The sequence below is a fragment of the Papio anubis genome, chromosome 18, assembly GCF_008728515.1.
Source record: "Papio anubis isolate 15944 chromosome 18, Panubis1.0, whole genome shotgun sequence".
Taxonomy (NCBI): domain Eukaryota; kingdom Metazoa; phylum Chordata; class Mammalia; order Primates; family Cercopithecidae; genus Papio; species Papio anubis.
This window is the reverse complement of record NC_044993.1, coordinates 20646742-20672281: the sequence shown is the minus strand read 5'-3', so window position 1 is coordinate 20672281 and position 25540 is coordinate 20646742. Positions and strand designations below refer to the sequence as shown.

Here is a 25540-nt window from a genome sequence, read left to right as displayed (position 1 = left end):
AGACAGGGTCTTGATATGTTGCCCAGGCTGGTTTTGAACTGCTGGCCTCAAGCAATCCTCCCCCATTAGCCTTCCAAAGCACTGGGTTTATGGGTGTGAGCCACCACACTGGGCCCTAATGTAATCCTCTTAAACATGACCAAATTATTAAAATTTTCCAGATTTTCTATATTATATATATGTGTGTGTGTATGTATATATGAATGACAGTCCTTGGGAAAGAATGTGAAAACTTTAGGATAATAAAAGCACAAAAATGGCCAGGCGCAGTATCTCAGGCCTGTAATCCCAACACTTTGGAAGGCCGAGGTGGGCAGATCACCTGAGGTTGGGAGTTCAAGACCAGCCCGACCAACATGGAGGAACCCTGTCTCTACTAAAAATACAAAATTAGCCGGGCATGGTGGCGCATGCCTGTAATCCCAGCTACTCAGGAGGCTGAGGCAGGAGAATCGCTTGAACCCGGGAGGTGGAGATTGCGGTGAGCCGAGATTGTGCCACTGCACTCCAGTCTGGGCAACAGAAACTCTGCCCCCCCCCCCCGAAGAATAAAAGCACAAAAACTTAAACAAAATACACGGGAACAAAAGTGACACTTTCCTGCATGGACCCTGTGAGGTGTGTCTTGCCTCCCACCCCCACCCTGCTCTTCTCCCTCAGAGACCACCTTCCCACCTCCCACCGCCCCTTCTGCTGCTGCCTCCACCTGGCCCGCTGAGGCTCTGCTGACCCCTCACCTACAGGGTCCTCCACCACCCAGTGGCCCCTTTCCTAGACTGCTCTGTGGCACTCACTCAGCGTTCTGCTTGGCTCCGTGCCTCCTCCTCTCCTTTTTCCCCTCCTAGGCTCTTCCTCCTGTTCCCAGGCCCGCCATCCACCACCCCCTTGCTCTACAGGCGATGGCTCAGCCTCAGGAGACATACAGAGGCCCCACTTGTGGCTACAGCCAAACCCCAGGCTTCTGCCCAACCTTCAACTGCTTTTTCAGGTTAGACTTCCTGAACTTTCTGGAGAGTTTCCCCTCTCTGCTTTGTTTTTCTTCCTCCTTGGCACAAACTTGCCCTTCTCCAAGTTCAGTGTTATTTAATCAGAAATCTCTTATCTTTTGCTTTGCTCCTTATCATCTCTCCACACTCATAATTTCCCATATTTCCCAACCTCCTCCTCCACGTCCCTTGCTTCGTTGTTGTTTTTTTTTTTTCTTTTTGTATTTTTAGTAGAGACAGGGTTTCACCATCTTGGCCAGGCTAGTCTTGAACTCCTGACCTCATGATCCACCCGCCTTGGCCTCCCAGAGTGCTGGGATTACAGGCGTGAACCACCGCACCTGGCTTTTTTTTTTTTTTTTTTTTTTTTTGAGATGGTTTTGCTCTGTTGCCCCAGCTGGAGTGCAATGGTGCGATCTTGGCTCACTGCAACATCCGCCTCCTGGGTTCAAGCAATTCTCCTGCCTCAGCCTCCCAAGTAGCTGGGATTACAGGTGTCTGCCACCACACCCAGGTATTTTTTTGTAGTTTTAGTAGAGACAGGGTTTCGCCATGTTGGCCAGGCTGGTCTCCAACTCCTGACCTCAGGTGGTCTGCCCGCCTCGGCCTCCCAAATTGCTGGGATTACAGGCATGAGCCACCGCACCCAGCCCTTGCTTCGTTTGTTCACCCTCTCCTGCACTTCTTTGCTTTCCTATGGCTCTGCCCGCCCATTCACATGTAAGAGCCAGTATGCCAGGGACTGGGATGTAGGAAAGCAAACCGCAAGCAATGACAACAATTTATTGAGCACCTATTACATACCAGATGCTGCACTGGGCCCTGAGAACACAACAGTGAACGAAACAGAACTCTTACCCTTGAGGGGAGCTTATGAGGCAGGGGAGGGAGACAGACAACAAATAAGATAAACAGTGTCAAGTGGGGCCGGGCGTGGTGGCTCACACCTGTAATCCCAGCATTTTGGGAGGCCGAGGTGGGTGGATCACCTGAGGTCAGGAGTTTGAGACCAGCCTGGCCAACATGGTGAAACCCTGTCTCTACTAAAAATACAAAAATTAGCCAGGCATGGTGGGGCGCGCCTGTAATCCCAGCTACTCAGGAGGCTGAGGCAGGAGAATCGCTTGAACCCAGGAGGCAGAGGTTGCAGTGAGCTGAGGTCGTGCCACTGCACTCCAGCTTGGGTGGCAGAGCAAGACTCTGTCTCAAAAAAACAGAAGAAAAGAAAAAAAAAAAATCAAGTGGTGAGAGATGCTATGGAGAAAATAAAGTCAGGAGGGAGGAGGGTGGGAACAGTAAGTTGAGATTTGTTGTTCAGAGGTAGCCTTGCTGAGAAGTTGCTATTTGAATAATGATCAGGAGGTGAATTAGTACTGAAATAATGGGGAAAGATCGTTCCAAGTAATGGGAACAGCAAGTGCGAAGGCCCAGAGGTAAGAGCAGGTCTCAGGAGGGAGGGGTGCTGAAGTAAGAGGATCGCTTGAGTCCAGGAGTTTGAAGCAACAGTGAGCTATGACTGCACCTCTGCACTCCAGCCTGGGTGACAGAGTGAGGCCCTGCCCCGAAATGGAAAAAATGAAAGAAATACATATAACCATACCCAGCCAGTTTTTCCCCTCCATGAAAAGGAAGCAGTGATCCCCAGCCCCCTTCATGCCACCCCCCAACTTGGCCTCAGGGGCTCTGTTGTTTCAGCTCCTCTTCTCTGGTAGCAGCAGTTTCTCCTCAGTGGCCCAAAAAGAGGAGAGCAAGCGTGTTGATCTACCCTGTGTCCATCCACCTGTTGTGTCCCTTTGTCTGCAAGGGTGACCGAATGAAGCGCTGCCTGCCACTTAATTGTGCCTCTTGCCCAACCGTTTGCCGCATTGGAGGGCTGGCTACAACATGTGAGAGTGGATCAATTGATAAGCCGAGAGATGAGTCATCTGACCTGTGCAAAACCAGATAAGCTTCTGCAGTCTGCACAAAAATCTAAAATCTCGGCCAGAATTTCTGTGGCAAAGGGAGAGTCAGAAAACGGAGCTGTGAGAGGTGCCACATTTCCCTGACCATGAGGGGTCTTCTTCCCCAATACGTCCCTTCCCCCAGCAGCAGCCTTGACCTCAGAGGGCCTGGCTGTGTCCTCAGCAAGCTCTGCAGCCACAGACATGCTGCAGTCACATGCAGCAGCCACACTGCAGTGCGCGGCACCTCTGCCTGCCATGCTCCACTCTGTTGGAACTGAATCACTGCTTGGGGGTTGGGAACCTGTGTTGCTCCTTACAATACCCGGTGCTGCCTCTTTCCTGCAGGCAGAGCTCAGGGCTGTGCTCAGCGCCCTCTGCACAAGCTGGCAAGGTGAGAGGGGAATGCAGACCCCACCTTCGACCCTGGAAGGCTGAAACTTATCATTCGAGGGGTCATCACCTGTTGTCCTCCCCAGTTCTTCATAGGGAGTCAGGAGCCCCACGCTGCCAGGCCTCAGTTTTTGTGCCCCTCCCCCAGAGTGCCCTCTGCGGTTCTTTGTAACACAGTGTTGCAGGATCAGTGTTTGCATTTCCTATAGTTTGGAAAGTCATTTTCCATCCATAAGCTTGTCTGATTCTCACAACAATCTTGAAGAACAGGGAGGCAGGCTCTTGGCATCCTCCCTTGGTGGGATTTGGCTCCAAGTCTGCTGGGTCGCAGCCAGGAGCCTGTTTACTACATCGGAAGACCCTCCATGAAATGTTTTGGACATCTGTTGAATACAATGGAGCTTCTCCCGCTCAAAGTGAGTACAGAAGTAAAAGCCTTTCAAGCAGAGTAGAGTTTGAGATGCAAACTCAGGTACTCACATATACACATGAACCCCAACACGTGGGTCCCACCAAGAAGGCGTTTGCGCTCCGCTGACACATGGGCTGCCTACCACCTCCCCCGTGCTGGCCCTTTGCCCTCAAGTCTGAGGGGCGGTACAGCCCACAGGTACAATGCCTGGCTGCTGTGCATATTTGTGTACATTTTCAGATGATATGTGATGTGAATTAGAACAAGTTTAATGTATATGTAGTTTGGCACTTTTTTTTTTTTTTTTTTTTGGAGACAGTCTCTCTGCCACCCAGGCTGGAGTACAGTGGCACAATCACAGCTCACTGAACTCTCTACTTCCCAGGCTTAGGTGATCCTCCCACCTCAGCCTCCCGAGTAGCTGGAACTACAGACATGCACCACCACACCCAGCTAATATATATATTTTTTTAGATGGAGTCTTGCTCTGTTGTCCAGGCTGGAGTGCAGTGGTGCAATCTCAGTTCATTGCAACCTCTGCCTCCCGGGTTCAAGCAATTATCCTGCCTCAGCTTCCCGAGTAGCTGGGACTACAGGGGCGTGCTACCATGCCTGGCTAATTTTTGTTTTTTTAAAAAAGTAGAAACAGGGTTTGCCATGTTGCCCAGGCTGGTCTCGAACTCCTGGGCTCAAAAGATCCACCTGCCTCAGCCTCCCAAAGTGCTGGGATTACAGGCATGAACCACTGCGCCCAGTACAATACATGTTAATTCCCTTGACCCTCACACTCTGAGATAGGTCTTACTATGACTACGGATGGGAAAACTGAGGCACACAAGAGGCAGATTACTTGCCCAGATTATATGACCAGTAAGGAGAAGCTAAACCAGTATTTGGATCCAGGTAGTCTGGCTCCAAAGGCTCTGCTTTTTACCACTGTGCTTTGTTGCTACCCAATAGATACTGTATTTCCAAAGAAAGAAAAATTCCCACAATCTCACCTCAACTCCTACCCAAGATTACCACTGACAAACTGGTGCAAAATCCCTCTAGATCTTTATTTATTACCATATTTTATTACCCCAAATAGTGTCCCGCATCATTTTTTCTGAGTCATATACCTTGGAGACACTCATATCAGTACTCACAGATCTCTTCCTTTGTGATGATGGCATGGCTTCCATTGTTGGGGTAAACTGCAGCTCATGCATTTCTTTATTGATGGTTCCGTTGACTTGTTTCTAACTTCCAATGGTTTTTCAATGATTCTCAAACATAACTTTGCATACTGAAATGTTACTATGCAATAGGTCTTAAGAGATTGTAGTGCCAGGTCAAAAGAGTGTAACCCTTTCAAATGTTAGTACCAAATGTCCCCCCAAAAGTTTGTACCCGTCTACATTCTCCCACCCTCAGCTGACTTTGCTTTAACACCCATGAAATGCAAAAGCTCAGTCTCAAAGCAGTGTTGATACCATTCTCTAAATAACTCAGGACTAGGAAATCTTCAGGCCTGGAGTTTTCTGTGTACCAAAACCACCATCAGGGACACGCTAATATGCTTTGCAAGTTACACCCACCAGCAGCTATGTCCCAGGTGCAAATACTAATTAGTGGCTTATAATTACTAGTTAGTGGAGGCCGGGCGCGGTGGCTCAAGCCTGTAATCCCAGCACTTTGGGAGGCCGAGACGGGCGGATCACGAGGTCAGGAGATCGAGACCATCCTGGCTGACACAGTGAAACCCCGTCTCTACTAAAAATACAAAAACTTAGCCGGGCGAGGTGGTGGGCGCCTGTAGTCCCAGCTACTCGGGAGGCTGAGGCAGGAGAATGGCGTAAACCCGGGAGGCGGAGCTTGCAGTGAGCTGAGATCCGGCCACTGCACTCCAGCCTGGGTGACAGAGCGAGACTCCGTCTCAAAAAATAAAAAATAAAAAAAAAAATAATAATTACTAGTTAGTGGCTTATAAGTACTCACCCGGGAGAGAAATCCTGAGCCCCTGCAGGTCTATTTAAAAGAGGTTTCTCGGCCGGGCGCGGTGGCTCAAGCCTGTAATCCCAGCACTTTGGGAGGCCGAGATGGGCGGATCACGAGGTCAGGAGTTCGAGACCATCCTGGCTAACACGGTGAAACCCCGTCTCTACTAAAAAATACAAAAAACTAGCCGGGCGAGGTGGTGGGCGCCTGTAGTCCCAGCTACTCGGGAGGCTGAGGCAGGAGAATGGCGTAAAAACCCGGGAGGCGGAGCTTGCAATGAGCTGAGATCCGGCCACTGCACTCCAGCCTGGGCGACACAGCGAGACTCCGTCTCAAAAAAAAAAAAATAAATAAATAAATAAAATAAATAAAAGAGGTTTCTCATCTCTGAGACTCTGCCCTTAGTGTATAGGGGTATGCCTTGTCATGGGGTTTGGAATGTCCCTAGAATAATGACTCTGTTTCCCAAATCAGATTCAGGATATAAGGTCTGATGGCCCCTTAAAATACTGGGTTCATCTGGAAAGTCTAGGTTGAATGGTTGTACTTCTGCATCACTGTATGTCAAGATCACGATTACAGTTAACACTCTACAGAGCTTATTATGCTGTTCTGTGCATGTGACACATATTAATCCCTTTAATCCTCACACTGGGCCTGTGAGATAGGTCTTACTGTGACCCTGTTCTACAGATAGGAAAACTGAGGCACACACAAGGCTAACTGCCTCAGATTACATAGCCAGTTAGAAGCAGCCAAACCAGTACTGGACCCAAGCAGTCTGGCTCCAAAGGCTGTGCTTTTTCCCACCATGCTTGCTGCTACCTGATACATAGATACTATATTTCCAAATTGTTAAAATCTGTTCTTAGTGTAAGTGTGGATAACGAAAGTGGTTCCCACGCCGTGGTCATGCCTGTAATCCCAGCACTTTGGGAGGCCAAGGCAGGTGGATCTCTTGAGATCTGGAGTTCAAGACCAGCCTGGCCAACATGGTAAACCCCATCTCTACTAAAAATGTAAAAATTAGCCAGGTGTGGTGGTACGCACCTATAGTTCCACCTACTCAGGAGGCTGAGGCAGGAGAATCACTTGAGCCCAGGAGGTGAAGGTTGCAGTGAGCCGAGATTGTGCCACCGCTCTCCAGTCTGGGTGACACAGCGAGACTGCGTCTCAAAAAAAAAAAAAAAAAAAAAAAAGAGTGATTCCCTGCTTGTTTAAATGAAACACCTACGTCAAGTTAAGCTTTAGCCCAAATAGCCTCAAAAGAGTGTCCTAGTACGTTAAAACCCAACCTCAAGCCAGGCACGGTGGTTTGTAATCCTAGCTACTCGGGAGGCCTTGGCAGAGGGATCATTTGAGCCCAGGAGTTCGAGGCCAGCCTGGGCAACATAACAAAGCCATCTCTGGGAAAACAACCACAGTAACAACCTCAAACACCAAAATTTGTTACACCTCTTGTGTTTGACCTTGTAGTTTGCCCAGAAGCTGGAAGGAGGTGTATGAAAGCTCCACAGCCCACCTGCTCCTGCACTTTGGCAGCTTTGGCAAATTGCTTATGGAAAGGCTTCTTTTGTAGGATGGCCAAGATAGTAAACATCCAAGACTGCCTTCCTGGGAGCAGAGGAAGCAGAAAGCCATGTGGCAAGTGTGCAACATAGAAAATGTAGCAAGTCTTCCCATGAACTCCAGAAATGTCTTTTTTGAAGGTTGTTGCTTTCCCATTCATTTCCTATAAGCAGGGCTTCAATTTTCAGGTATCATTCTCAGAATAACATTGTATCATTTTTGTTTGTTTTTTGTTTTGTTTTTTTGAGACAGGGTCTCACTCTGTCATTCAGGCTGGAGTGCAGTGGCGCAATCTCAGCTCACCTGCAACCTCCACTTCCCGAGTTCAAGCGATTCTCCTGCCTCAGCCTCCTGAGTAGCTGGGATTACAGGCGCCCACCACCACACACGGCTACTTTTTTTATTTTTTAGTAGAGATGGGGTTTCACCATGTTGGCCAGGCTGGTCTTGAACTTCTAACCTCAAGAGATCAGTCCACCTTGACCTCTCAAAGTACTGGGAAATACAGGCATGAGCCACTGAGCCCAGCCTACAGTGTGTCTTTTTTTTTTTTTTTTTTGAGACGGAGTTCCACTCTTGTTGCCCAGGTTGGAGTGCAATGGCGTAATCTCGGCTCAGCGCAACCTCCACCTCCCAGCTTCAAGCAATTCTCCTGCCTCTGCGTCCCAAGTAACTGGGATTACAGGCATGCACCACCACACCCGGCTAATTTTGTATTTCTGGTAGAGACAGGGTTTCTCCATGTTGGTCAGGCTGGTCTCAAACTCCCGACCTCAGGTGATCCACCCACTCTGGCTTCCCAAAGAGCTAGGTTTACAGGCGTGAGCCACTGCGCCCGGCCTACAGTGTATCATTTTTTTTTTTTTTTTTTTTTTGAGACGGAGTCTCACTCTGTTCCCCTGGCTGGAGTGCAGTGGCGCGATCTCGGCTCACTGCAAGCTCCGCCTCCCGGGTTCCTGCCATTCTCCTGCCTCAGCCTCCCAAGTAGCTGGGACTACAGGCGCCCGCCACTGCGCCCGGCTAATTTTTTTGTATTTTTAGTAGAGACGGGGTTTCACCGTGGTCTCGAACTCCTGACCTTGTGATCCGCCCGCCTCGGCCTCCCAAAGTGCTGGGATTACAGGCGTGAGCCACCGCGCCCGGCCCAGTGTATCATTTTTAACAGTTATTCCTTGCAAGAAGCTCAAAGCATAAATTCGTTAATAGCTCTATTCCCATACCATTCCTTGAGAGAGGAAAAAGAAGCTGGGTTAATGGCCCTCTTTGGAGAAGGGAAAAATAAGGTCCAGAGAAGTCAATTATTGCAAATAAAAAGTCAACCAGTTGGCCAGCCCCTAACTCCAGCACGGAGCTGCAGGAGGCTGAGGGCAGGAGCCTCAGCACCCGTGTGGTGCCAGAGCGACAGGAGCACCTCTTCTGGGGAACTAGGAAAGCTACTGGGCCTTGAAGTGGTTTATTAAATGATGTCAGATCTCATCTTTGCTGTCTACCTGAAGAGCAAGAGCTAGCTCAGAAGAGCTCCTGGGTGGGGTTTTTCTAATGTATCATCACACACACAGGTAGCCACCTGGCGCTGGGGAGAACAAAGCGGCCTGCTCTGTACTCCCAGAGTCTCTAGAGCCACCCCCAACACACACACACCTTTATTGGACCGCACACCACCTTCAAAACTTCAAAACTTGGCGGCCATGTTAATCCTAGAGAAAGGCCAATCTGAAAATAGGCTGTCTATAAAGAAAAGAGAATGGGAATGCTAATGTTTCAAAGACCTGAGATTTTTGCTGTTGCGAGATTTCAAGGGACAGGCACTAAGTTGTGGGTCTTTCTCTGTGGCCAAGACCAGGGCGGTGTGAGAGAGAGAGTAATAGGGACTCTATTCCCCAAAAGAGAGCAGCTCAGACCCCTCATGAGTCTCTAGAGACTACCCTTTCCCATGTTTGGGTGAGGAAAACCCCACAGTACAGAAGTTCTGTCCTTTGAAAACAAAGTGAATCCAAGTTGTTTTGACAGCTCTGTCCTCCTACAGACAAGGGCTGGCTGGGTTTTTCCCAGTTCTCCTGGAAAAAAAGCAGACAGCAACTTAGCGAACAAAACGGTTGTTGAAATCTAATTCCAGGTGCATCGGAGAGACCTGGGGACTCACCTCGTCCATCTGATCCTGTTCCTCTGTTTCTCCCTGGCTCTCCTTCCTAATTTCCAACTCAATTCCACATCCTTCCTTCTTTTATTTTGTTCCTTCTGGCTTGACAGCTCATTAGTCCATTGTTAACTTTTTTGTTTTTGTTTTTGAGGCAGTGTCTCTCTCTGTCACCCAGGCTGGAGTGCAATGACACAATCTCGGCTCACTGCAACCTCTGCCTCCCAGGTTCAAGGGATTCTTGTGCCTCAGCCTCCTGAGTAGCTGGGATTACAGGCGTGCGTCACCATGCCTGGCTAATTTTTTTTGTATTTTTAGCAGAGACAGGGTTTCGCCATGTTGGCCAGGCTGGTCTCGAACTCCTGGCCTCAAGTGATCCACCAACCTCAATCCCTCAAAGTGCTGGGATTACAGACGTGAACCACTGCGCCCAGCCCATTGTTAAGTTTTTAAGGTCAGTAAATTAAACAGGTGCCAACACCATGGCAGGCCTGGTGCTGGAGGAAAATGGACAGACACTCTTCTTACGTGCTCTAGAACTCACCGCCTGACTGGCTGGCTCTTGACTGGCCTCTCGGTGCCAGAAATGCACTTTTAAGTGTCAGCTGAGGAGAACCCTCGGGCTGTTTTCTCAACCCTGGATGCAGAATATAATTGCCTGGGGAGTTTTTTGTTTTTTTTTTTTAATTCAAGCCTGGGGTCCACCCCCAGTGATTCTGATTAAATTGATCTGGGATGGGTTCCAGGCATTCGTGATTTTTAAAAAGCTCTGCAGTTTTCCAAAGCCTACTGTGCAACACCCTGCCAGACATGGGAATCACTACATTGGCTTATCTGATGAGAAAAGAAATGTGGGGAGTGGGGGTCCTAGCCAAAAAAAAAAAAAAAAATTAACTGCTGCAAGTAGGACATATTTTGGCAGGGGGTCCCCTCCAACAAAGGCACTGATGGGAATGGCCCCTACCCTCAGCTCTGCTCTAACTGCTTTTATAAAGGGTCTAACTTTGGACCTCCTGTGTGACAGTGACTAATGATGTCTTTCATCAAGAAAGAAGACATAAAGCAGAAGTGCCAGCACAATTAAGAATTGTGGGACTTGGCCGGGCGCGGTGGCTCAAGCCTGTAATCCCAGCACTTTGGGAGGCCGAGACGGGCGGATCACGAGGTCAGGAGATCGAGACCATCCTGGCTAACACGGTGAAACCCCGTCTCTACTATAAAATACAAAAAACTAGCCGGGCGAGGTGGCGGGCGCCTGTAGTCCCAGCTACTCTGGAGGCTGAGGCAGGAGAATGGCGTGAACCCGGGAGGCGGAGCTTGTAGTGAGCTGAGATCCGGCCACTGCACTCCAGCCTGGGCGACAGAGCGAGCCTCAAGCAGAAAAACCAAAAAAAAAAAGAATTGTGGGACCACGGCCAGGCACGGTGGCTCATGCCTGTAATCCCAGCACTTTGGAGGCTGAGGCAGGTGGATCACTTGAGGTCAGGAGTTTGAGACCAGTCTGGCCAATGTGGTGAAAGCCCGTCTCTACTAAAAATATTTTTTAAAAATTAGCCAGGTGTGGTGGCGCACGCCTCTAGTCCCAGCTACTCAGGAGGCTGAGGCAGGAGAATTGCTTGAACCTGGGAGGCGGAGGTTGCAGTAAGCCAGGATCACACCATGCATTCCAGTCTGGAAGACAGAGGGAGATTCTGTCTCAGAAAAAAGAATTGTGGGGCCAGGCTTGGCTCACACCTGTAATCCCAACACTTTTTTTTTTTTTTTTTTTTGAGAGTTTCGCTCTTGTCACCCAGGTTAGAGTGCAGTAGCACCACCATCTCAGCTCACTGCAACCTCTGCCTCCTGGGTTCAAGTGATTCTCCTGCCTCAGTCTCCCGAGTAACTGAGACTACAGGCGAGCGCCACCACGCCCAGCTGATTTTTTAGTAGAGACGGGGTTTCACCGTGTTAGCCAGGATAGTCTCAATCTCCTGACCTCGTGATCCACCCACCTCGGCCTCCCAAAGTGCTGGGATTACAGGTGTGAGCCACCACGCCTGGCCTAATCCCAACACTTTAGGAGGCTGAGGTGGAAAGATCGCTCGATCCCAGGAGTTCGAGACCAGCCTGGGCAACATGGTGAAACCCCGTCTCTACAAAAAATACAAAAATTAGCCAGGCATTGTGGCATGTGGTCCCGGCTATTCAGGAGGCTGAGATGGGAGGATCACTTGAGCCCAAGAGGTTGAGGCTGCAGTGAGCCGTGATGGCACCACTGCACTCCAGCCTGGGCAACAGAGCAAGACTGAGGGAAAAAAAAAAGAATGGTAGTTGATGTTATCGTAACAAGAGCCAAACAAATTCGGAACAAGCTTACCTTAAGTGTAGACAGGGATTGTGTTCCACCAGTCTGGGAAAGAGTGTGCACTTGTGTGTCCATTTTGTGTCACATAACTGTACACGTGTGTGGTGCAGACACTTGGTGGGAGGAGGCTTACAATGCCCAAAGGAGAGAACCTCTCCCTGGGACTTCCCTGGGTGGGAGGACATTGCTGCTGACATCACCAGGCTTGGAAACCCTTTCTTCAGGGAAAAGCCTCCTTCTAGGGGAATCCTAGAGCCGTATTTAGCATGTGCCTCCCCCTCTTGCCCAGGACCACTGTGGTCCTCGATGAGGAGGTCAGTGTGGGCTGCCCCAGCGGGGGTGTACCAGCCGAGCCATGTGCCTTTTTATAATTCCCTCAAAGGTGCCAGAAGAGCTGGCACAGCTCTGCAGACTCCGCCTTTCCCTGCTAAATTCTCTCAAAGGAACAGTGGGGGGAATTTTTTTTTTTTTTTTTTTTTTTTTTTTTTTTTTTTTTTTTTTTGAGCGAGACGGAGTCTCGCTCTGTCGCCCAGGCTGGAGTGCAGTGGCCGGATCTCAGCTCACTGCAAGCTCCGCCTCCCGGGTTCCCGCCATTCTCCTGCCTCAGCCTCCCGAGTAGCTGGGACTACAGGCGCCCGCCACCGTGCCCGGCTAGTTTTTTTTTTTGTATTTTTTAGTAGAGACGGGGTTTCACTGTATTAGCCAGGATGGTCTCGATCTCCTGACCTCGTGATCCACCCGTCTCGGCCTCCCAAAGTGCTGGGATTACAGGCTTGAGCCACCGCGCCCGGCCGGGAGGAATTTAAATAAAGGAAATCACTCCATTTTTGGCTACCACTCATTCTAAATCCTGGCCCTTCCACTTTATTTACTGCTTTCATTGTAAACAGGTTGTGAAAGCTTTTTCACATGAATCCATGTATGATAGAGACTGCACCCCACCCTGCCCCAGCTTATAAGGAAATCCTGTGAACTGAGAATTTATCTTCATTTTTTTTTTTTTACAACATGGGGTCTCTCTGTGTTGTCCAGGCTGGTCTCAAACTCCTGGACTCAAGCAATCCTCCCACTTAAGCCTCCTGAGCAGCTGGGACGATAGGCACATGGCACTGTGCCTGGCCTTAAAATACCTTTTTATTACAAAATTGTTTTACTTATTAATAGAAATTTCAGAGAAAAAAATCCATTGTTCTACCACTTGATTTTAATATCAAACCTATTAATATATTATTAAACCTGAATTTTTTTTTTTTTTTTTTAGTTTCACTCTTGTTGCCCAGGCTGGAGTGGTGCAGTGGCATAATCTCGGTTCACCACAACCTCCGCCTCCCAGGTTCAAGTGATTCTCCTGCCTCAGCCTCCCGAGTAGCTGGGATTACAGGCATGTGCCACCATGCCCAGCTAATTTTATATTTTTAGTAGAGACATGGTTTCTCCCTGTTGGTCAGGCTGGTCTTGAACTCCTGACCTCAGGTGATCTGCCTGCCTCGGCCTCCCAAAATGGGATTACAGGTGTGAGCCACTGCGCCCAGCCTAAACCTGATCTTAATGATCAAACCTGACCTTGATATTTGGGTGAACTTCTTACCTGCCTTTAATTCATATGGGGTTTTTTTTTGTTGTTGTTGTTGTTTTTTTTGAGATGGTGTCTTGCTCTGTCTCCAGGTTGGAGTGGCAGTGGCGCGATCTTGGCTCACTGCAACCTCTGCCTCCCGGGTTCAAATGATTCTCCTGCCTCAGCCTCCCGAGTAGTTGGGACTACCGAGTAGTTGGGACTACAGGTGCATGCCACCACGCCCAGCTAATTTTTGTATTTTTAGTAGAGGTGGGGTTTCACCATGTTGACCAGGATGATCTCAATCTCCTGACCTCATGACCCACCCACCTCAGCCTCCCAAAGTGCCGGGATTACAGGCATGAGCCACTGTGCCTAGCCTAATTCATATGGTTTTAAAGAAAACAACAACGTAAATGTAGGTATGCATACATAACAATTGTGTCTCCTGTTCATTACTTAACACTGCATAGGTGTCTGGAGTATTCCTCTATTGTCATCATGAACGTATTTTTTAGTAGCTGCACAATATTCCACCAGAAAGATAGATAAGTGTTGAAAATTGCCTTCTGGGTTTTTTTTTTTTTTTTTTTCTACACTCTCCTAGAGGAGGGAGAGAAAAGAAAGATGGCTGGGAAGAGCTTTTTCTGTTTAGGATTCCGAGAAAAGCATCTCCAGGTCTGATTTGATATTCGGTTATCGGTCTAGTGTGCCCCTCCTAATCCTGACCTTCAAGCCAGCATAAAAGAACCTGGTCCCTTAGCAGGGGCTGACCGCTTTGCCTCCAGCAGAGCAGAGGCCCCTTAATTTGAAATGAAACGATTCTTCCATCAAAGGAGAGAGAGACTGGAGTTAAAATTGAACCATTCTAACAGCAGCACAGGAAAGTCCTTAAGCCTGCTTCTTCAAACATAGCACCTGGAAATGGTCCTGATTACAGAGTGCTTGTCAGTCAGAGGGGAAAGTTATGAAAGGGTAACTTTGTTTGGTAGTAGCTGCCTTGCTGTAGTCAAGACACACACTTTCCACTTTGAATTATGTATTAACTAGTATTGCAGCTGAAGCCGCCTTGAAGAGAAAGCCCTGTTTGGTCAGCTGGGGGAACATAACCTGCTATTATTCAGGAGCCATTTTCAGTTCGCCCTCCTTAGCTTCAAGAGGTTTTCATGGTGGTCAGCCCAGGGAAAGTGGATGGGGATGAAACCTGGAGGGTTGGAGGCAGCCTGGGTAGCTTGGCTGCCATCCTCTATTCTGTTTTGCTTTGCTGGAAGTGATGGGCTGGATGCCAGGGAGGAGCAGCGAAGCGTAAGGGCAGAGGGTGAGGGGGCAGCCTATAGAGCTTGGATGCCCCTCCTCCCACCTCCCCTGCTCAAAGCCACTCACTAGGAGACAGTGGAGCAGAACCGTGGGACGATGGAGCACCTGGGTCCTGGCAAGGTTGCTCTGCAGCTTCCAGCACCAGTGATGGCAGAGAGGTTACAGGTATTTGAGCATTTCGTGAGTTTGGATTTGAAATTTCATTGAAAGGTGAAATCTTTGTGGAACTGTCAGCTTCAGTTACCTCCAACCCGCCAAAGCATTGAGAAAGGCCCCTTGAATTCTCTGCACTGCCGAGTACTTTTCTCTTGGTTATGCCTCCCGTGTTGGAGGATTATTCCTGGCGTGCAAGGCACTCATTTAGAATTAGTCCCTGTCACTGCCTGTCCTCAAGTCCACCTCCAGAAGGCAGCACCCACACTTCTCATTGCGGCTTCTCCTCAGCCTTTTGTTCCATCTGCCTCCTAACAGATCTCCCATACCCCGTTCCTAGTCCTTACCCCAAAATGCTGCCAGCCCAACCTTCCCCAAACAGTACTTGCAATCTACCCCTATCTTGCTCAGACATGTTCGGTAATTCTCCATAACCTACTGGATACAATCCAAACTCCTTATTCGGTCACTGCAGGTCCTCCGCTCCGGCCCTAGCATCCTCCTCCTCACAGCAGCTAGGGGGTACCAGGCACTTCCTACACAACAGGCCCTGCTGGAAGCTTCTTTTTTTTTTTTTTTTTTTTTTTTTTTGAGGCCAGGTCTTACTCTGTCACCCAGGCTGGAATGCAGTGGTGCGATCTTGGCTCACTGCAACCTCCGCCTCCCGGGTTCAAGGGATTCTCGTGCCTCAGCCTCTTGAGTAACTGGGATTACAGGCATGTGCCACCACGCTTGGCTAATTTTTGTATTTCTAGTAGAGATGGGGTTTCACCATGTTGGTCAGGCTGGTGGAACTTCTTTAGGGTAGATTTCGTCTTCCACCCTGACGTCTCTTGGCTGTCCTCTAAACACACGTCCCCCATTCCTACACCTGGCCTTGTACTTAAGCTATCCTTTCTACCTAAAATGTTCTTCCCTTTCTATATAGCAGCTCAGGTTCCCCATGAAACTCTGCCCAGCCTGTTTCAGCTTACAGAGACCTTTCCTGAAATCCTCAAACTCTTCACGTTGGATTCTCTCATCAATATTTAATTATAAACTGTCTTGTACAGTTTATACTTGTACTCTTTTTTTTTTTTTTTTTTTTTTTGAGACAGGATTTCGTTCTGTCACCCAGGCTGGAGTGCAGTGGCGCGATCTTGGCTCACTTCAACCTCCGCCTCCCAAGTTCAAGCGATTCTCCTACCTCAGCTTCCCAAGTAGCTGGGATTACAGGTGCACGCTGCCATGCCCGGCTAAGTTTTTGTATCTTTAGTGGAGACGGGGTTTCACCATGTTGGCCAGGCTGGTCTTGAACTCCTGACCTTGTGATCCACCTGCCTCGGCCTCCCAAAGTGTTGGGATTACAGGCGTGAGCCACTGCGCTTGGCCTATACTTGTACTACTTGTACTCTCAAGCACATTTGTCTTCAAAATGGGTAACGTTCTAGATGGCAGGGACCAGCCCGAGATCTCCAGGTGCCAAAGCACTGTTCTCTGCTCAGAGCAGGCCTTCAGCATTTGTTAAATGAGTGTTGTAAGTGCAGCGTGAATCTTCTACCACTGAGCCAAATAGGAAGGCTTATCCTCTGGAACCTGTGGAAAAGCCAATTCAGCAACATCTGAATTCACGTTTTTAAGTGATTGGGTATGGAATTAGCCCTATTTCTAAATCCCCAGTGGTAAGCAGAGATAAACTCGAGCTTGATTGTAACAGCCCCTTAAATAAACCCCTCCCCACCTCCCCGTGAAGGGATGAATGCAAATAGGACACCACAAACTGGATGCTAATTACAGGCAAATCCTCCCTGGCGTAGACTGCCACAAAGGTAAAGACTCTCTTATCTGCCTGGTAACACCAGGCCCTTGGCCCTGCAGATCAGAAAAAGAGAGAGTGCTCCCTAGGGTAGGCCATTTAGGGGGCAAAGCCAATTAATTGGTACGGGCAGGGTGTTTGTTGTCCTCATGAGGTTCTGTCTGTTCTATCTGTTCCCACTGTTGATTTAGGAGGTTTCAATGGACTCGTGGGGTGGTGCTGAACCAGCCCCACCACCTGGAAAACTCCGTGGAGCTGGTGGCGTGAGAAGGGCAATAAGCCTTGGGACACAGTTGGAGTCTAAGAAACTAACTAGGCATGAGATGATCCTGGCCCAGCCCCAGGGAGATAAACTTGCACCCAGAGAAGTCATGTTGCTGCTGAGTGAGGACAGAAGGGATCCTTCCAAACTGGCTGCTCCATTCCTTGGACTTCTAAACAGGTCACTTACAAGCAGCCAGTTGGCTGGATATGACTCAGACACATTATGTCTGGCGTATGTGTGTGTCTGTTTCCTTCAACATTTGAATTATCAATGCTTAAAAAAGTTAGGAGATTTCACATACAGAATCTAGATTTCTGGCTTCTCTTGACAACAGAGCACCTGGCCACATGGGGCCCGCCCTCCACAGGGAGATGAGCCTCTAACAGGAGCCTCTACTCTCCGCCAGGCTGATGCACTCACTTTTGCCCCTGCCCAGCCCCTGCTTATTTTCTCTGATGTTGCAGATTGCAAATCTGGGAAGGAGCAAGGATCAGAGATAGCCTCCTCTGCAGCAACTCCGGGCGTCTGTGATGCCTCTGGATGTGGAGGAGGTAGCCCAGGGTTCCGGGGTTCATAATGCAAGACAGATAAGGCATTTTTCTTTCTTTCTTTTTTTTTTTTTTTTTTTTGAGACGGAGTTTCACTCTTGTTGCCTAGGCTAGAGTGAGTGGCACGATCTCCGCTCACTGCAACCTTCGCTTCCTGGGTTCAAGTGATTCTTCTGCCTCAGCCTCCCGAGTAGCTGGGACTACAGGCGCACACCACCACGCCCGGCTAATTTTTTGTATTTTTAGTAGAGACGGGGTTTCACCATGTTGGCCAGGCTGGTCTTGAACTCCCGAACTCAGGTGATCCACCTGCCTCAGCCTCCAAAAGTGCTGAGATTACAGGCTTGAGCCACTGCGCCTGGCCACTCATTTTTTAAAAACTAGTTATTAATTATCATTTCTCTTAAAGTTTTCCTGAGATGTAAAAACTCAGCGCCTTCAGCTGGCTCTAAACTGGTCTCTGCTAACAACTCCCCTCGCCTCGTCGGTCTCACCCCACCCGAGCGCACCCCAACTCACTTCATCTCACTTTACCCGAGTCTAGCACCATCTTTTAGGGACCTGAAAACTACTGGCAATAAGGTCAGGTGGGAATTTAGGAGGTCATGGATGTCGGAAATAAAGGTGTGAAAAAGAAGAGGAGGAATTGTTTTGGCTTGAAGACACCGGAACCTCCAAGGTTCCTGCAAAACCATTTGCAGCTTTTGCAAACCGCCTTAAAGTCATCAGCGCCCCACTGCGGAATTCAAAGCTAAGCTGTCACAATTGTTAACACCTTCTTTGACCAGCCTTTTTACATTTGACAATTCTCTTCTGCGCTTCTTTCCTGCCAGCAGGAAGGTTCTGCTGCCTTGGTTTTAGGGAGCCCCCTAGACAGCGAACTGCCCCTTCGGGAGCAGAAGTCGGGGAAGAGTGCTCTCCGCTCGCCTTCCTTGCAGGGTGAGTAGGTTTTGCGGGTTAGAGAGCGGGGCGTGGGGGCGGGGAGGGAGAGTAACAATTTTGGAAGTCCCTGCGTGGTATCTGGAAAGTTAACGACGCTTCAGGTTCTAGGTTGAGCCCAATGACCGTCTCGCCTTGGCAGCTGGTCCCAGGGCGACTGCGGAGCCGCGCGGCCTTCGGCCCCACTCGGGGGACCCAGCTTCGGAGAGGGCGCAGGGGCTGCGAGTCTTGCGAGCCGGAGCCGCGTCCACCCGGGACTAGGCGTCCCATCCAAGCGCCGGCCCGTGGCGCTCCCTGGGACCGCGCGGGGTCGGGGGTGCGCCCTCGGGGGCCCTCCCACTCTGGTCAACTTTCCCGGCCCCAGGGCCGGGGGAGGCGCCTCTCCTGGCGGGCACGCGCCGGGTACTTAAGGGCGGCTCGGCTGGGCCGGCGGCAGTCGGAGCGCGCGGCGGCGCGGAGTGGAGCGGGAGGAGGGGCATGGAGCCGCCGCGGGCCTGCTGAGCTCCGGAGCGCGGCAGCCGGCGGCACGGTGAGCGCGGGCCGGCCGGTACCCAGGAGGGGCGGGCCGCGCGGGGCTGCGCCGAGGCCGGGGCGCGCCGGGCGGCAGGGGTGCCTTTCGCGGAGCCCCCCGCACCCAGCCAGCTCCCAGCCCTGCGGGCGCCGAGTCCGGCGCGGAGAGGCGGGTTGGGGGCGCGGCAGCCCCGGGCTTCCCGGCGGCCGTTCCTGCAGCCCCCTCCCCACTGACCCCTCCTCCCTTTCTTCCTGCATCCTCTCCTCCTCCAGCCTCGCCGCCTTCCTCCCCGGCGGCTCCTGTTTTGTGAATGAATTAGGAGGCGGACGCCGGTGCGGGGCTCCAGGCTGGTTGGGGTACCCCTCCCCCGCACCTTCTACGACCGCCCAGGGGTTCACACCTGTCTGGGCACCAAGGTACCAGGCGCCCAGGTTCCTGCGGGTCGACTGGGCCGCGGCAGCACGTGTCCGGGGGACTGGGCTCCTCTCCCCTGGCCGGCTTGGAGGGGTCCGGAGGGCGGCCGGGCACAAGAGGAGGAGCCCCGCTGGGCGCACAAGTTTCCATGCCGCCGCGTGTGGCCCTGCCGCGGGGCGCACCTGTCAGCGGGAGAGACGCTGCACACCAGCAGCCCCTCAAAGTTTCGGAGGCTGGATGGAGAAGCGTGCGTCCTTGACTGGGGGTTCTCCTTCCGTGGTCCTGGGAACCGGACTTGAGAGCGCCCGCAACCTTGTGCCCTTGAAAGCCGAGTGCGCGTTAGTTTGCCTGGGCTGGGCTCCCATGGATGAGCGAAGGGCATGAGGAGGAGGCTGTCCAGGCTGTAGGATCACCCCCCCAGCCTCTGCCGGCTTGGGGTGACACAGCTCCCCGCCCCAGGTCTGGGCAGGAGAAACTCGACCACAGCCTGCACCAGCGCCTGATTGCACGTGGGGTATCCGGTTGAGGGACATTTTAGGGACCTCTATTTGGGGTTGGGGGTAGTAATCTGGGTAATGCCTCTAATTCCTGCGGGGGAGGGGTCCCGCCCAGGGAAGGAGAGGGCCGGCGACATCGGGGATGCGCCTTTGTCTACAGGCACACTTTGCCAAGGTAGCTGGGGTTCCGGGAAGAAGAGCAAGGCCTGGTCCGACAGGGAATCCTTGGGTTTTCCGTTCCTTCCCGGGTGGGTCGTGGGAAACCGGCACGTGGGTGTGGCCGGCGCCGCCTTTGCCAAGAGGCCAGGCTCGAGCGGGGATGAGAAGCGTGGCGAGTGCGTTCGCGGCCGCTTTGACCTGGTGGGCGCCGCCTCCGGCACTGCACCGAGGTGGGGCGCCAGCGCCCAGGTTGCCGGGCTGGCCTTGGCGCCCCCTTCCCCTACCCAGAGCGCAGGCAGGAAGGGGGGACCGGCTGCGTCCCTTCAGCATGTAAGCTCCGGAGGGGAATGGGGGCGCTCCTGGGCTGCGGATGCAGGCCTGGGGACTCCTGGGCCGCAGGCGCGAGCAGTAGGGTGGGAACAGGGAGGGATGGGAGTCCTGTGAAGGAAGCACGCGGCGGGCTCCCCGGGCCGGTGGGGCAGAGCGCCCGGAGGCCGCGGCTTCCCGGAGAGGCAAGGCTGCCAGCAGCTCTTTCCTGGCCAAGGCTGCTGGAAGGCTGCTGGTGCCTGAGTCTCAGGTCGATTTAGGCAGTGACTGCGTGTTCTTCGCCCCTTCCATGTGAGAGGCGTCCCGACAGGAAAGTGTGTTTGTTTTGGGGGCCCCATTTCCTGAGACCTAGAGTTGGAGCAAGCTTGGAAGTGAGGCATCATTGTCTGTAGACCTCAGTGAACGTGGGGTTCTCTAGATCAGGCAGGTGGCAGAGAGGAGATAGTGTGGGTCAGAATGGGAGGGCCAGCAGCCATCCTTGTCACCTCTTCTTTCCCCTCCCTCACATCCCCCTCCTCACCTGCTCTGGAGGAAACCAGTCAGCCTCGCCACTAGGGTAGCTCTTCGGGCCGGAAGTGTTTCCATTTTTGGGGAAATGACTTACCTGAGACATGAGGCAGGAATCCATTAGAACTCCCATTGTGCTATGGGGAGACCAAGTCTCAGAGAACTGGGGCAAGGTCAGGCAACCAGGAGGCAGACATGCTGTCTTAAACCCAATTCTCTGGTGCCAAGTCCTGGGCTCTTCTTATAAAATACAGCTGTTTCCAACAGGGCAGATGTTAGGAGCCCTGACTTAGTTGCAAATGGAAACCGGACACTGTTTCCAGGAGTGGCTGGGCAGGGGGACATGCACAGAGATGCATGCTACACGGGCACTAGGACCAAGCGGATGGGATGCCCAGGCAGCCACTGTGGAGGCTGCTGCAGTGGTGGCTGCAGTTCCCCTTGCGCTCTTCAGCCCTGGGCTCTAGGAGGCTGTCTACTCCTCAGCTCGCATTTCCTGATCTGCCTCTCCCCCTGCTTTCCCTTTCTTTCCTGCCTCTCAAGTAAAAGGTGAGAAAGTGGAGGACAGGGAAAGTTTCTCTAATAACTGTCTTGAGAAAGGGAAGCTGCTGCTTTTTCCCCAATGCCCCTTTGTTTGCTGTTTCTTTTCCTCCTGCACTTTTTTCTTGGATCTTTTGTGGCTGTGCTATACTGGTGAATATCCCCTCCAGGAGTGGGTGCAGGGCAGGGGGAAGCTTTTAGGCCACTGGCTACCTCCCTGGCCTTCAGGTGCCCAGAGCTGCCTCAGGCTCACCCTCTTAAAGCTTACCTCTTCAGCGCTTTGGGCCAGGTAGAGCCCAGTATGCTACCCACCAGCAGGTGTCACGTGACCCTCTGGGCCTTGGCTTGTCTATCCCAGTGCTACACTAAGGGCTTTGTATATTTAACCCTCAAAGATGCCTTGAGGTTAGTCCTGCAACCCACATTTTACAGAGGACATGACTAAGGGGGCACAGAGAGCAAGTGGCAGAGCTGGGATCTGAACCCCAGTAGTCTGGCTTGAGTCTACCAAGTCTTACGCTCAGTAGGCGGTAACGGTGACGGTTTTGATTAGTGGGTCATGTCCACTAGTAACAGAGAACGCCCCTGCTCCCACGGACTGGAAATGCTGCCTCCTGCCTGACCCTCCATCTCCTGCCTTCTCTCGGCAGATGCCGGTGCAGCTGACGACAGCCCTGCGTGTGGTGGGCACCAGCCTGTTTGCCCTGGCAGTGCTGGGTGGCATCCTGGCCGCCTATGTGACAGGCTACCAGTTCATCCACACAGAAAAGCACTACCTGTCCTTTGGCCTGTACGGCGCCATCCTGGGCCTGCACCTGCTCATTCAGAGCCTGTTTGCCTTCCTGGAGCACCGGCGCATGCGGCGGGCCGGCCAGGCCCTGAAGCTGCCCTCCCGGCGGCGGGGCTCGGTGGCACTGTGCATTGCCGCATACCAGGAGGACCCTGACTACCTGCGCAAGTGCCTGCGCTCGGCCCAGCGCATCTCCTTTCCTGACCTCAAGGTGGTCATGGTGGTGGACGGCAACCGCCAGGAGGACGCCTACATGCTGGACATCTTCCATGAGGTGCTGGGCGGCACTGAGCAGGCCGGTTTCTTTGTGTGGCGCAGCAACTTCCATGAGGCGGGCGAGGGTGAGACGGAGGCCAGCCTGCAGGAGGGCATGGACCGTGTGCGGGATGTGGTGCGGGCCAGCACCTTCTCGTGCATCATGCAGAAGTGGGGAGGCAAGCGCGAGGTCATGTACACGGCCTTCAAGGCCCTCGGTGATTCGGTGGACTACATTCAGGTAAGGACGCCTCCCTAGAAGCGTGTGTACATGGGGACGTGTCTGGACAGCCTGGCAAACTCTCCGCCAGGAATCTGAGGTCTGGTCTAGGTCCCTTGGGTTGTGCACACACCCCGTGCACTTAAGAAGGCAACAAGGCGGCTGGGCGCGGTGGCATGGCTGTAATCCTAACACTTTGGGAGGCCGAGGCAGGCGGATCATGATGTCAGGAGATTGAGAGCATCCTGGCTAACAAGGTGAAACCCCGTCTCTACTAAAAATACAAAAAATTAGCCAGGCGTGGTGGTGGGCACCTGTAGTCCCAGCTACTTGGGAGGCTCAAGCAGGAGAATGGCCTGAACCTGGGAGGCGGAGCTTGCAGTGAGCTGAGATCCGGCCACTGCACTCCAGCCTGGGCGACAGAGCAAGACTCCGTCTCAAAAAAAAAAAAAAAAAAAAAAAAAAAAAAAAAAGGAGGCAACAAGGCATAATGGTTCTGAACAGCGGTCCCAGGGTCCAAAAGACCTGGGTGGAATCTTCGTTTGCTGTTACATAGCTCTGTGATTTTGGGCACATCTCTTAACTGCTGTCCCGATAATAATAGCAAATGGGTATAGAGCAGTCACTTGCTATCAGGCACAACTGTAGGTACTTCATGACGTTTTTTATTTTATGTGAGATGGAGTTTCACTCTGTCGCCCAGGCTGGAGTGCAGTGGTGTGATCTCCGCTCACTGCAAGCTCTGCCTTCAGGTTCAAGCAATTCCCCTGCCTCAGCTTCCTGAGTAGCTGGGATTACAGGCATTCGCCACCAAGCCCAGCTACGTTTTTTGTATTTTTAGTAGAGACGGGGTTTCTCCATATTGGCCAGGCTGGTCTTGAACTCCTGACCTTTTGATCTGCCTGCTTCGGCCTCCCAAATGCTGGGATTACCGGCGTGAGCCACCGCGCCTGGCCTTATTATTTTTTAAAGACAAAGGGTCTCACTATGTTGCCCAGGCTGGAGTGCAATAGCTGAAGGCATGATCAATATGCACTATAGCCTCGAAATCCTGGCTTTGGGCAGTCCTCCCACCTCATCCTCCCTAGTAGCCGTGACTACAGGTACATATGCCACTGTGCCCAACTCCATGTTAGCTCTTTTAATACTCATAACACTCCCAGGGAATAAGTACTATTATTCTCCACCCACAGAAGGTGAAAGTAAAGCACAGAGAAGCTAAGTAACTTGCCTAATGTCCCACAGCTAGTAGGGTGCAGAGCCGGGATTTGTGCCCAGGCTGTCTGTCTCATGTCTGCTCTTACCCGTGATGTAGCACTGCTTCAGCAGTGGCAATGTGGAGCTGAACCTCTTCATAAGAAAGCGTGGTGAAGAGCAAAAGAAACCATCCTCAAAAACACTCAAAATATTCTAGTTATGGCCAAAAAGTCCCATTCTTCCTAGTGTCAAAGTCATGCCTGGGAGGTGAGAGACACAGGTGTGAATGACCAGCTTCATTCTGTAGGAGCATCAGCAGGGCCGGGACCCTGATTAAACCCTACCCAGCTTTGGTCAAAGCAATCATTGACATAAGCCTGGAAAATTGTACTAGGTTGATATGGTTTCCATCTTCAAATTTAAAAACACTCAAGGGTTGAAAAGTAATTAGTACAAAGTAGAAACCCTGGGACCCTGGATTTCTAGGCCCGGATTTTTTTTTTTTTTTGAGACACAGTTTCACTCTGTCGCCCAGGCTGGAGTGCGGTGGCATGATCTTGGCTCACTGCAACCTCCGCCTCCCAAGTTTAAGTGATTCTCCTGCCTCAGCCTCCCGAGTAGAGAAGCTGGGATTATAGGCGTGCACCACGACACCCAGCTACTTTTTGTACTTTTAGTAGAGACAGAGTTTCTCCATGTTGGTCAGGCTGGTCTTGAACTCCTGACCTCAGCTGACCAGTCTGCCTCAGCCTCCCAAAGTTCTGGGATTACAGGCATGAGCCACCGTGCCCGGCCTAAGCCAGGATTCTTGATGGCATCCACGCTGTCTCTCTTCCTGACTCTGTTCTCTTTCTCCACGCCTGCCAGAGTAGGGTGCTGCCCATCACTTCCTCAGTGCTTGAAGGCACAGTGGCTGTCCTGCCAGCCCACCTGTGTACCAACTCAGTTGAGTGACAGCATTTTGAGTCCTCTAATACTATTTAAGTTTTCTCTGGTGTACCCACCTAAAATTAGCTCACTCAGATTGCGTGTCTGGCTTTTTTGACAGTTGTCTCTGCGTGAGGGTTGATAAGTTTATCTTTTTCTGGCTTCCTAGGCCCAGGACCTCCTCAGTCATGGAGTGAGTGAGGAGAGCCTAGCAGGGTGTTTGACTGCAGTTCACTTGGGGTCGTGGGACCTTATGAAACTTTCCTGGGGACCCAAATGCTTAGGGGAGAGCCCTTGAGACCTGGCACAGGCTCAAGCCACAGTGACTTTGTCATCTATTCCCTTCAAGCATAGGATCTAACCTGCACCCAATCCACCCCATCTCCCTTTCCTGGCCATCTGGGTTGCGGGAGATCAGCAAACAGGCTCACGCACCTGAGCTGTATCTTTACGGCCCTAGGATCACTGCATAAGGTTGCCTTGGGCCAGAGCTAGTGAGTGCTTGCTGGATCTCAGCCTGTTTTCTAACCGCCTGCTGGGGAGGTATCTCTCTCTCTGAGGCAGAACTCTGCCCCAGCCAGTGGGGAAGCCCAGGCAGCACGAGAGCTCTTCTTCCCCTAACCTTGCTCAGTTAGAAAGACCTCCCAGGACTGAAGGAAGCAAAGCAGCATATAAAGAATGGGCTAGCGCAGGGGCAGGGAGGAGCAGTGAGAACAGCAGCAGCCCTGGGAGTCTTGGCCTGTAAGTGGAGGAGGCTCTGTGAGTCTGGCCTGAGGCTTCCTGGGCCCTTCCCAGGCACGGACCAGGATGTAAGGATGTGCCTGGTGGGGAGGTGGGAAGAAGCACGTATGAGGGACTCA

The 25540-nt window shown here is 51.7% G+C and overlaps 1 protein-coding gene across 1 annotated transcript in view; it reads left to right on the top strand.

The window, feature by feature from the left end:
* The window catches only part of HAS3 (hyaluronan synthase 3), a 33641-nt gene that overhangs the window by 2836 nt on the left and 5265 nt on the right, over nucleotides 1-25540 (top strand). Inside the window, exons 2-4 of the mRNA XM_021932101.2 lie at nucleotides 16776-17026; nucleotides 18234-18336; nucleotides 21942-22577. Of these exons, the coding sequence (XP_021787793.2) occupies nucleotides 21942-22577 (636 nt within the window). The 5' untranslated portion in view covers nucleotides 16776-17026; nucleotides 18234-18336. The remainder of the gene's footprint in view (nucleotides 1-16775; nucleotides 17027-18233; nucleotides 18337-21941; nucleotides 22578-25540) is intronic.